Consider the following 14058-nt stretch of genomic DNA (forward strand, 5'->3'; position numbering starts at 1 on the left):
TAAAGCTGGCACATTTTGGCCTTGTTTAATATCGGAAACTGATTAGTACAATTTAATATTCTTTAAGAGATTTAACCGGAAATCAAATAACCAAAATTGAAAGTAATGTCTTTTCTGGATTGCATTTATTGACTCGCTTGTAAGACAATACACCATTTTTTCAAGATAAACTTTTTAACATTACAATTAGCATATTCCCTTAGTGACAGTTGTTCACTCTGTAGTATTATATAAGTATCGATATAATATTATCGACAGAATATTCTATCGATACAATGCGTATTACGTTTATTTCTTGATCTTAAGGCATAATTGATATGAAAAAAATGAGTAAGAAATTAAATCCTTTGCTATCAAAATTTAGAAATTTAGGAAACAATGAAATAAATTCACTGGAAGATGGAGCATTTACCGATTTGGCATCTCTAGTAGTTTTGTAAGTAAAATTAAATGCATTTTAAGAGAAAGATAAATGCAAAGGCATATAGTACAATTAATCTACACGATAAGAAGGCTATCAAATAGCAATTATTTTAATATTTATTAGTGATAGTCAATTTTAAAATATGACTTGGTATTATGACATAGAATTCTGAGAACTAAGTCAGATTCAGCTACTATGATCTCATTGATATTCGATTCTGCTTTAAGAAGAATAAAATACTCCTTATTAAATAAAATGCATATATAACATAATAACATAATTAAAGCAGATTTCGAAAGAATCTATCAAGAAGTGATGTTACAACATTTTAATACCACAAGCTTCTCTAATAACTCAAGAGCAACTGAGATATAAGGGAAAAGTTCGTAGTAGCAGTACATATAGAATAAAATATGTACACTTTTACAAGGTATTCAGTAAATAAGTCTTACAAACGATGCCTGAAGTTGTTTTGATTAATCATAGTATTTTCGTAATTTCTGTACTCTACATTTTCCATTTTTCTTGATAGTAAAACTGACTGCTTTGCTAATCCTTGATTTTGTTTTTGAGAATAAACATAATTAATTACATCATAATCTTTATAAGCAAATTCATTTGAGATATTGGTATTCATTTAGCATTTACTGTATAGCAAAGAATAGTTGACCAATTATCCAAAATTTTAGGGATTTATCTTTTAATTATATCACTACGATATCCGAAGCGAAATTTAATCTACCAAATTTGCGCACTTTGTAAGTTGGTCTTAAATAATTATGTTTTAATTGCAAATTGTATGAGCGTATAATTAATTATTCCCAAAAAATTAATTTTAAATTAGACTGTAGTATTAGCATTAAGGTTGAAAATCTGCTAGTACAGCAATTTGAAATTCATAAACGATTCGAATTTATCTTCTGCAAGCATCTTATTTCCAAATGATCGTTTGCATAAAATCTAATTTTCTTCTAGATACCTAGCTATCAACAATATTACTCATGTTAAGAATGATTCCTTCGCTGGATTACCAAAGTTAAGGCAATTGTAAGTCACTTTTATTGGCCATAATGATTGTTACCTAAATACTACAAAATATTTTTTATTATAATGCTTGAGTAAAGGATCTAAAATGTACAACTTATGCTCATTTCAAGATCTTGAATTAATTCATGATGTGGCTTTCGTAATAATATGCTACAGCTTATTCTAAGTGTTTATTCAAACCCAAAATTGAAGGGTTCAGTTTCAAATTTTAATTTATCTCAGCGATAGACATCTCAACTCTTGAAAACCTACTAATTATCGCCAATAAATGCAAACTCTAAAATTTTACATCATAACACCCTGTATCTATTACTGCTGCGATGAAATGTGATATTAATTCTGTATATTAAACGACATTGAAGATTATATAATTCTTAAGAAATTAATTTATCTAGTGTTAATATCTAAAACTGATCAATTTCGGAATTAAGGTGGTTTCAGAATTACATTAAACATTTGCATGTGCATTAAAAGTACATTAGAACAATTCTACCTTTTTAAAATTTTATCAAACCTATCTTTAAATTTTTAACCAGGCATTTACAAGGACAATTGCTAGGGTTGCCAGAAATACCATATATTGCGTTGAAATCACTAGAGAATTTGCTAACGCTGTACGGACCTAAAGTTAAACACTCTTTCCCGCATTTAGCTACAATATTCTATTTTCACTTTATGCGTCCATATTAAACTGTAATATTCTATTTGTTCTTCATACCATAGACATGTACTGATAGTGTGATGTATATCTCATTTTTATATCTTATATCTTATATCTTACCTTACTCTTATATATATTATACTTACATCCTGATAATTATAATATCCTGTTCACGTTCAGTTTTATTATTAAATTACTCTTCATTTAATGATCTGCATATATCTAAGTTAATATCAAAGTTGTTATCCTTTGACAACGTATATAATATTACAATCTACTTCAAATTATTTAGAAATATTGGATTTAACAATATCCTTGCATTAGGGGAAGGAAAATTGAATTTATCCAATCTGACGGTATTGTAAGTAGTATATTTAGAGTTTTTTAGAGTTTTTCCGTAAACAATGTACTGATAAGTAAATTAATTCTATAACATCCTGAAAGAGAAATCTACAGTACAAGAAATGAGATAAGAACTTTTCTTGTATTTTAAAGATATAAAAAGCATTTATTCCATATTACTTACTTTTGATTATATAAAAGACAAACTTAAACTTTAAATAAGAAAATTTAGTTTGTGCGTTATTTTTTTGAATCTGCTGTAGGAATATCGTCAATGGGCAGCTTACAGCTATTAAGAAAAGAGATTTAATTGGTATTTCAACTATACAGAAACTGTACGTATTAAACCTCAAATTTTTCTTGCATGTTCATTGCATTGACTATTGATACAACGTACGATGGGATTAAAATTTTATTGCAATCCTCTATTGATACGAAACTATCCTTTTCATAGCAATTTGGAATACAACAATATAGCCTTCATCGATAGCGATGCTTTTAAATCCTTGATCAAGTTAAAAGAATTGTAAATAATATTGATATCACTAGTTTTCACGATAGATTACATAATTGCTGATTTTTTTAATTATATAGTTGATATATTATTTCTGCCAATAGAAATCTAGAGGGCAACAATCTTAAATCACTTCCTAGACACCTTTGGTCAAGCTTTAATAATCTGAAAATCTTGTTAGTATCACAGTTAATAAATTATGGATAAAGCTTTTAATCACCACTTATTAATTTAGTTGCCAAGAACTGCTGCAAGTTGAAAGTACTACAATATCTATATTATGCAATTGTAATATAGTATAAGGCAATTTAGTTAGATCAAAATACTGCCAGTTCGGCAGTTTGTACGTCATTCATTTTACTACTTTACGTATAATTTTATATCGGCTTTCTTTACTATTTTAATTAGAAACCTAAATACCAATCAATTGAACGTTATTTATGCACAAAACTTTCATAATTTAGCATCACTATCTAACCTGTAAGTGAAGTTAAATATGCTAATACCCCTTGCTTTACTACAAGATATCGTAGCATTGCACAGGAATCCGAGTAGATAATGTTCTTTAACATATTTTGATCGTTCATTCCCACTATAACAGCTATTTAGCGCGCAATTTCATTTCCTGGATTGAAGACAATAGCTTTCAGGACCTCACTAGTCTACAAAATTTGTAAGGAAATGAATTTACCTTATACATGACAGTTATAAAATCTATGTTAGAATGAGATAATAATTACTGGAGCATGATTTAATTCCTATTATTCGATACTTATTTAAAAAAATGTATAATACATTTTCGTTTACGTTACTAATCCAATTCCTTTAAATCCATTTCTAACTAAGAAAATACTAATACCCTCTTAAATTTGAGTTTATCTTACGAAATTCCAAGATCAGAAATTAATTTATTCAATTTCTTCCAAATTGATATTCTAGAGATTTAAGGCATAACACTATACGAAATATAACTAGAAACACATTTTTCGGTTTACGTGGACTGCATATACTGTAAGTCATAGCATCATATTTATCTTATTTTATAATAAGCTGAAATGTCTTTAAAATTAGTACTAATAGTGTTGGACAGCATTTAAATATAAAATATCAATTTTGCTAATTTACCAATACGAAATGATAACCAGTTGTCTAATAGCTGTAAAATTTGTTGCTTATTAAACGAATACAGAACTCTAACCGAAAATTGTATTAAGATCATCTATGAGGATGCATTTATTGCGCTGGAAAACCTGACATCCTTGTATGTAACTGACATAATAGAATAAGCAGATTTGATTTTAATAACAAATAGCTATTTCTTCTCAAGGTATCTCAATAGTAATGCCTTACAAGCTATCCATAACAATAGCTTCAACGGATTAAAAAACTTAAAATATCTGTTAGTGTCTGATATACATTTTCTCCTTCGCATCTATTTTACATTTAAATCCTTCAATTCTTTTTTTATCTATAAATGCAACATAAATTATAGGGCCATTGAATATAATCCTTTACGGTGTATCTCTTCAAATTCATTTTCTAATATGACAAAATTAAAGACATTGTGAGTACTATTGATTCAAGAAGGCATTTACTTGCGCAACTATAATTATTTTCCAGAATCAAAAACCAATCGATAGTAACTTATTTTAGAAGTACCAATTTTCCAACATCGTGCTGTCAGCTATCACCCAAAGTTGCATGTATTACTTCACAAGCGACGAATTGCTCTCAATCTATTCCAACTGCCTGCAACATTTTAACAACACCAAATTCTATCCAATCTGGTCACTGCAGAGTCAGGTAATAGTATGTTTTTGGCTGTATTGACTACAAATCTAGAGTAAACTAACAGTACTTGACTTGACCTTTAAGTTGTTTTACATTTAATCTGGGACTAGAAATTGCTAAACTAAAATTCTCAAATATAAATCTAATGTACAAGTACATAAGTGCTCTATTTAGTATTTTTCAAATACTTGATTAACTGTAAATTGTAAAGTGTATTACTTCTATCTTATTATTTTTATAACCATTAAGAAGATCTTACTTTATTCTACTAAGCTATTTTATTTTTTATAGCGTTCCTTCTACTCATTTTCCTTCAACTCAAAATACAGTATCACCAACAACAGATGACGCAATTTCGATCATATCGTTTGCCAATTACATTAGTATTCTATTTTCATTTTTGCTTTCCAGGGTGCTAACAGCGCAAGATCCAATTCATATTTCGTTGTGAGGTAGCTTTATTTTCGAGCATAAGATTCGATGTCTTGAGTAACATGATTGAGTATCCGATTAGCACTACCTAAATCACTTTCATCATTATTTATGCCATAACCATAGCTAATGTATAACTTTTTCTGACAATAATTTATTTAGTGTTGACTTTCTTAAAGTAATTTCATCTCTTCATACGGTAAAAATTTAGTTATCAGGCCATAACCAATCTTAAAATGTATTACATGTACTGGTATATCATCCCGCTCATAGTAATCTCTTTCCCTCTGATTTCTTTATAGCTTTCCATAACTTAATATCATTTATATCCTAATATAGCGAGCATATTACCGCTATGAGGTTAGAAATTCAATAATAACGATACTGCAATCAGCTATAATACCGTAGACTAAATAGAGTCTTTTAGACATTATGATGATTTCATATGTGTCAAATATGTAACCTTAATTTTCAGAGTACTCTTCTTATCTTAATACCTTCCATCAATATCATAGAATTAATAAACAAATACAAATAATAATTATAAAGGCATAATAATGCATTCCATTTCTATTATCATTGACCTAACACTATCTTGAAAAGCAAGAGATAGAATAGAATTTCCTTCGGTTGGCTTGAATTTATAGGACTACTGTATGCTGCATAGGTATTGATAATTTTAAGTTTAGTGATAGCATACGCCACAACTACCCTTATGACACAAGAAACGACTTAGTGCTTCTAGTGAATTTTACTTTAATCCGTAAGACTACTTCCCTAGCCTACGGTACAGTAACTGAAATCTTTGTGAAGTAAACACACTAACCCACATCATAATGTAACATAAGTCTCCTTGTTCTTTTCTTTTTTTTGATTACTATTCTACTTATACACTTTATCAGTCGCAGTAAACATGTTTACTGTGCTATCGGCATAACTTTAATAACAATAGTGTTATTACGATTAAGTAATCATACTAATTCAATTCTAGTCAGTCAACTCATCAGGGTTGCAGTTAGTAGTTGCCAGTTATCGGCAATCATAAGTAACTATAATTGCTTGAGAAGTCTAAGCATCATCGTATCCGCTGTTTGATTTAGTTACGTTTAGTAGTTAGATCCATCGTGATCTATATTGCCTCAGTTAGACCGTAAGGTCAAATAATATTCAACGCCGTTTTGGATCACTACTTGGTCTCAAATAAAGAGTAACCTAGAACTAATAGATATCGGTCAGGTATCGATTATTTGTGTAGAAGTAGTCCAATTAGTACATTAGTTGAAGTACCTCGAGAATTTCCCACATCTGTGGATGAATTATGTCTCATACAGTACGTTAAATATACTGAACTGTAACACTCTATCAAATTCTATATCGCTAATACCTACTGGAAACATTTACTATTCCATCACAATATCATAAGTTCTTACTTTATCGCTAGCAATAACAATTCCTAAAGAAGTGCTTTATATTTCTAAAGAGCTCCAAACAAAATGTTATCCCAAACTATGCATCTATACTTAAGTAATTCTCACGACTGTGGCATCATAGTTTTCGCTTCTTTAGGAAAAGGTTAATAAGATTGCTATTTAATTTATTCCAGCAAAAATATTCTTGCCGAGATGGGAATGTTATCGTTAATTAAAATGTCAGTTCGTCTAAAATAAGAAATTTCATGTTATTAAGAAGATTTCGACCCTAGCTTATCAATAATTTCTATTGAAACATATATGCTACCAGCTATCCATTTCTTTACGAAGTCGCATGAGGCACGCGAGTCAAAATAATATAACTAGTAAACTAATACTAAAACTTAATTGCCTTTATTGATTAAAATTTTAATTTTGCGTTATATTCTTCTTTCGTGATCAAACCAACCAATCTGAAATTATCTTTTCACTAGAATTTTCTGTTAACTGTAGCTGTAACTCAATAAGATACATAAAGATTCTTTTTTGTGGTCTTGCATCCTTTGCATACGTATATGGAGCCAATATTAGCATCATGATGTTGCAGTACCAAGTTTCTTTAACAGCTTGAAATGATCAAAGAATCTTATCATTGACTAGATCTGAAATACTGCTATTTAGTCTATATTGTAAAGTCTATTTGTTTAATGAAATAAAAGATAAATTTATTATATTTAAGTGACACAGATTAAATCAAAGCTCAGCTTTGGTCGAGTGGTACATCAACTTACAAGATGCTTTTAGCTTATAACAATTATGAAAAAAGACTTCTAGCATCGACAGATATGAGATGATAATCAGTCTCGTAAAATAATGTGAAAAACAAGAAATTAATATGCCAGATGTTCCTAATTACATCTCTAACACATGCTAGAATAGTTACTAGCAAACGAGCGTAATTACTTACCAACAATAAGTTGCTCTTCCTCTACGCTAGATTCTATCTTAATTTCAATCCATGGTTCCTCTATCTTTAAATCTTTATCATTCTTATTGCATTGCATGAATCTTTTATTATTTAAAATAATTTTCTACCTTGATTCAGTAAACTTAAATCATTAATCGTGATTATATCGGTATATATAAAATGGGAGATAATTACCCTATATCCGTTACGGGCAGACGTCTGATCAATTATCATTAACGATAATGCAATCTAGAAATTTCTTTGAGATCAATTCAACCTAGGCCAAACGAATTAAATAAATTGCTATCATAAGATCATGCCTGCTTTGATAATTATCTGATGCCATATAAGTACTCTTGCAAGCATTCCCTTGGATTAAAAATATCAATTTCAGTTTAAAATATCTATCAGCATTTATTCTGAAACATAGCTTTTGACTGTCACGGAATGAAGTCTAAAACATCCATCCTGGTATTATCTATGATATTTATTCAAGCCGGTAAGGAGTATAGCCTAAACTATATCCTGTCATAAAATATTGTCTGGAAATATTCGAAAAAATGTTCTAAAAAATCGACTTGCACCGATTAAGTAATTTATTGTTATGGAAAAGTTGATACTGGTAAGACAGCAAAGACAGGTTATTGTTATAACTTTAAGCCAAATTGGTATAGGGTAATGTCGTTAAAATGATGTTAATTGGATAACTAAAATCACTTCGACGATTCTATAATCCTTATAATTCGTGTGATTATCTATGACGATTCACCTTCAATACCGAACATTTATAAAAGCGCACATTTTTAGGAACTTCATCGATCAGTCAAACTGTGATAGTCAGGAAATGATTTAATACAGTACAGCCATTCAGTATTTTATTATAGCGGTAAATAAGATCATATCGATCGAACTTTCGCAAATAGCATCCATACTCGCAACATTTCGACTGCATTAAAAACATCTTGTAATTCGAAAGCGTTCTAATACGATTTCAATCCGTTTTCGATACACAAGAAAACAACAGCTGTTAGCGGCGATCATTAATTTAAAAAATCAAATCAAGTCTGCATAAAACATTTCATGATCGAAAAAATCAGTTAATTCAGCTAATAGTTATTCTATATTCGTGATTTTATTGCTGATTGCAGTCTAGTTTGCTGTAGGGAAGTGACTTTAAGTCATATTGATGCTGATATTAAGTTATACAGATGTCCAATAATTTAGTGAGTACATGATGATACGGTCAACTAGAGTGCGTGCTGTACTAGTGTAAAATTTAGACTCATGCTACGTAAGAAATAACTTAGGACCTAGCATAATAGCGCAAGCTATTACACCGGTAAAGTTACGAATTTGCATTTGGAAATTGCCATTTTGATAGATTTGAGTTAGTCTTATCCGAAGAATACTAGCTTAAAGTCGAGTAATAATTTGTCAATTTGACAGTACTACTATCAATTCGTCCACCTTTTCTAGAGTAAGGAAATTGAGAAATAATGCAGTATTCTTTATGCGACTCCGTTAAGATTCCCTTCTCTGTCGTAAAAGCAGCTCTAAAAAAATTCTTTCTGTATTTACTGTTTCTTGGGTAGGAATGATTGTTTAAGGCAAAAACTGTTGCCGATTGTCTAATTAATTGAGATCTAGTTTCTGTTCCGAACACTTATTGTTACACACATCAACTAGTTCCATATTACAACATTTGTAAATCTTTCATTATATTCAAAAATTTTAGCTTTGATCGCCATAACAAAAGACTAAATTTAGCGTAGCTTACGATCTATTCTTGCTCTAATGGTCCATTACAATCGAATTTCAGTATTCCGTATCGAGTTACAAATAATATCTATTATAAGCACGATAGCAGAAATAGAAAGTAATTTTAATTAATAATAAACGTCAAACTAAATTGTTGATTTTCTAAATCAATCGTTAATTTTAATAAGGATAGTGTGAAAAATACTATGATGTCCAAGTAAATATATGTCTAGGATCATTTTGATCACTGAGAAGATATTAGCTCAAAAAGTAATCACTGAAATCTTTTCACAAGTGTGAGAATATTCGAAAATGGTATTTAAAGCGGCCTAGCTTCGATAAAACGGCTCATATACTATTATTCTCCTTTCAATTTTATTTCGACAAAAATGCATAACACATCAGTGTCCTCGCTTTGAATTTTGTAATATTATTAAGTAAGAGCATTTATTGCTGCGATATAAATATCATCGACAAATACTAAGAATTATTTTCAATTTTTCTCAGTTATTCGTGTGATGGCAGATGGTAGATAATTTGACTTGATTACAAAAAATTAATAAGATAACGCTTAAATGTACTATAATAACATTTGAAATGTGTTTAATGGCGAATAAGATACCAAAGTTACAGTTCGCTTTGTGCCATCATGTGATTGTAAGTGTAATTAGTCCACTATAATCTGGATGATTAACAGTTTCAAAACACCTGCTGCAAGATTTCTATTCAAGAATTTGATAATTAACGATATTAAATGCATAAAACAATAAACTTCTTGACGTTTATTGCTCAAGAACAATAAAATCAAGCCATGCTTCATAAATCATAAGAATGAAATAAACAAGTAAACACTTGAAGAATGATATTATACCACCGAAGAGAAACGGATAAAAAAAATATGAAACTTAGTTAATTTAAATTTTTATAAGGTTGTAAGAAGGATAGTACATAAAGTTCAACATCAACTTTAAATGCCATTGTTATTGTCTAATCATGAGTTCAATAAAGCGTTTTGGTAGATATTGAGTACTTATTTACCTTATATATATTCAATTCATCCTGAAAACCGTAGAACATTTGTTCTACAATAACAATTATACTCTAAAAGGAATTAATCTCCATCGCACGGTAATAAGTTAATTCCATTAACGTTTCCTTGCTATGGATTAGGATATAAACAATATATAATGGATATGCAATGCAAATAATTACGTTTCATATTGCATAATAATCTAAAGAATGTCTTACTAAAGTCAAAGAATTATTTCTCTACAATTGCTACAGTATGCACTTTCGGATACAGATTAATATTGCAATAACTTCTACAATAGTAACTGTCCATAAAAGAAGACTAATTCTATCTACACTACGCTGAGTATATAGCGTAAAATTAGATCGATATTTATAGCGACCCATCTATGGTAATTAAAGATTTCAATAACATCTTAATATAACAATAAATAGTTTATCTACTCTAACTTTGTTCAAATTAATGAAACGAATTTACTGGGCCGCTTCAATTTTATACTTAAACTTCTGTTTCCTTATAATTCCTGCATGCTGAAGAAATTCTTCTTACACTTTATTCGCTAAACCTAAAATTACTCTTGCCATACCTATATGTTCACGCCAATCTAAGTTCTAAAAATGTTATGAAATAGGTATTAACTAATTATAGAGGGTAGCCCTTTATTACTAGAGTAACATTATCTTAATGTAGCTACAGGACTTTCTTCACTTACTTTGCAACAAATTAGATCTAAACTAGAACAATAGCCAGGTCAAATTACTGCTATAAATTTTTTAATATCATATTTTTACTTAACGCACTTTGCTTGTTGCGATAAAAGTGCCTCACAATAACTATCTTAGTCAAATGGTATTTTAAAGAAGGCTTTTATTGCAAGGTAGTAAGAGTTGTAGAGCAATAATTAATTACTACAAGAATCTAGATTAAAATCTAAAGTATTCCGAGCTCAAAGCAAAGTGAAGTCTCTTCTCTCCGGTAAGCTCATCTCAGCACTTCTTACGTACATTTCGTTAAATCTATTTATGACGACTTGATTAACGTACAATCAGACATGGGTCATTAAACGAAATGCTTTTCTCAAATAGTACATCATTATCTTCTACAACGTAAATTATTCTACTTAATATGTCGCCACTATTCTATTAATGTCTAGCCCCTTCCTTCGAAGGGCATCTTAACAATTACAGCGTTTCTAGCCACATAAATCTTATATCTTAATTAGTAAACAGTCTAATATTAGTCATCAGGAATTTCTAATACTGTACTTAGCAATCATCTAATATTAGCTTCACGACAATATTTATTCAGGGTAACCCAACTATATCAAATATAGCTATTAAAAAAATCAAATATAGCTATCCTTACAATCAAATGTGGGTGCATCACCACACTAATATACTCGTGTATGTTAATAGACGTTTTATAAAAATAATTTGAATTTCTTATAGCTTTTTAGTTTACATGCAATGCCTATGGATATTTCTCTGCATAATTGGTAACGTAACTTGTTAATAAAGTTTTACATAGAAATAATTCGAATTTATTTTTGGGTATTAGCTTATTCACAGTGTCCATCGATGTGCCTTTGCAAAATCAACAGCGTAACCTGTTCATATGCAAATCAGATACCTAAGCCTAAGAAGCCTATGCCTACAGTCCATAATTTGTAAGTCGTTACGCAGTAAATTCAGTACTGTACAATGATATAACTATCACTACTACAAGTTTAACCTAATATATGTTTATACCTGTAGCTCTAATTAAAAGGTGATTTAATTTTAAATAGTAAAGAAAAAATTTTTTTCATTTGATAATCATCTAGAACGGCAAGATTTACCGAAATAGCTAACATCAGCAAAGATGATTTCATTAACTATCCAAGCTTGCTGCATTTGTAAGCACTGTAGAGATAAAACATTATATTAATTATATATGTAAGTATTGATATAATATACTGTACAGTATAGTAAAATATGTTCACTGCCGGTACTGTTACTATATGCAACACTCTGCTCTAGCTATTAGATACTGAAAAAGCTTTAATTAATGCTGTAGTTTTATATCTTACTGCATGAGCTACAGTGAGATTGAGGTAGAATCACTAGTCTCTAAACAAATTTTGTTCTATTTCCTAATCTTTAACCCAAGTAGGCTATAAAATAGAAAGCACTTATTGTTGCTATTAAATATTTCTAGAAATCTTCAAAATAACAAAATTGACAACATTGAAATAGGAGCTTTTAATAGAGTAACGTCACTTATATCCATGTAAGTACAGATATATGAATGGCTCTTAGTTATTATTCATTTAAACCTTAATGTATAAATAAGATATTTCATGAAAATGGTAAATCCATTCAATGACTAATTATATAACATACGCGTATATTAAGTGATATTAGGACTGTAGCAAATACTGTATAAATCTATATATAACATTGAGCAAAGCAGTAATTTCGACAATTAAAATATTAACTTGTCTTATAAATTTAATTAGAAATTTGTCAAATAACCGCCTAACAGTACTAAAGAGCGAAAGATTTGAAAGCCTAAGCCGATTAGTAAATTTGTAAGATGTGTTCTATGCTATAAAAATTTTCTCATACTAATCTAGCAAAGGCTATTTGAGATAACAATCAAGGTCACATTATCAACTTTGAATAAAAATTCTTCGACGACTCGTTAGAAATTTGATATTTAATCGGATTGAAATCATACAGAAGGATGCTTTTCTAGGATTATCCACCATATTTTCAATGTAAGACACTAGTTTATTTCATATTAAATATTAATCGATGGGGTTAAACGGTATTGGTAAATAACAGCAACAAACTGATCAACTTATGTAGACAATTCGCATCTAAAACACTAATCCTTGTTTGGATTTTCTATCCTCTCAATTAATGATCAAATAGCAACTGTCATTGCTATTACAGTCCGATTCTTGTATTTATCGGCAGTATAAATTCACTTTTAATATTATTTACTTGCTTCATTATGAGATTGTGTATTTCTAAATTCGAATTTGAATCATCATAAACGTTGCTTATGTAGTATTAAGATATTCCTAAGTTCATTTCTTGCCTTATGATTTTAATCATAATTTATTGGCGGAACGAATGCATACCACATACCATACTTCGGTATCTAGTAAATTGCAAATATTTCCACCTTGAAAACTTTGGCTTTATTGTAGATTATGTTATATTTTCTTTAGTAACCACTCATACTAATTTCTGTAGACTTAAACATTATTTCCTAACAAACTATTTTATTGAATAGTTTCTAAATATGTAAAATAAATTACCCTTAGTTTATATGTTACTATCATATCGTGAACGAAAACGCTCAGTTTTTCCATAATATGGGGAGAGATACATCTTTTATCATTATATTGGAGTTGAATCGTTTTCAACTCATTTATATCAATTACATCGTATGAAAATTAATTACAACTGCAAAGACATGAATAGTTGTCATGAAAGTATGCCAGTAATGCGTAGTATGAATGTGTAACTAATCTAAAAACTGCCTAATTTCAACCGATCACGCTATATTCTGTATATGTTATCGCTTTTTAAGATATATGCCACTTTCGAAAGGAGGATACTAAAAATTGGATAATTTTCCTAATTTTAGCGATTTACGTTTCAACTATCTCACCTCTATTACAGAAACTAATT

General features: G+C 29.5%; 1 protein-coding gene across 1 annotated transcript; it reads left to right on the forward strand.

Moving 5' to 3' along the window:
- Nucleotides 1-326: 326 nt before the first annotated feature.
- TRIADDRAFT_56136 (uncharacterized protein) lies at nt 327-4274 on the forward strand (the record flags this gene model as incomplete). The annotated part of the gene is made up of 7 exons (XM_002112234.1): nt 327-436; nt 1400-1471; nt 2425-2493; nt 2738-2809; nt 3397-3468; nt 3928-3999; nt 4178-4274. The coding sequence occupies 7 exons, from the start codon at nt 327-329 to the stop codon at nt 4272-4274; spliced, it is 564 nt and encodes a 187-aa protein (XP_002112270.1).
- Between the last annotated feature and the right edge of the window lie 9784 nt (nt 4275-14058).

The sequence above is a fragment of the Trichoplax adhaerens genome, genomic scaffold, assembly GCF_000150275.1.
Source record: "Trichoplax adhaerens TRIADscaffold_5 genomic scaffold, whole genome shotgun sequence".
NCBI lineage: Eukaryota > Metazoa > Placozoa > Uniplacotomia > Trichoplacea > Trichoplacidae > Trichoplax > Trichoplax adhaerens.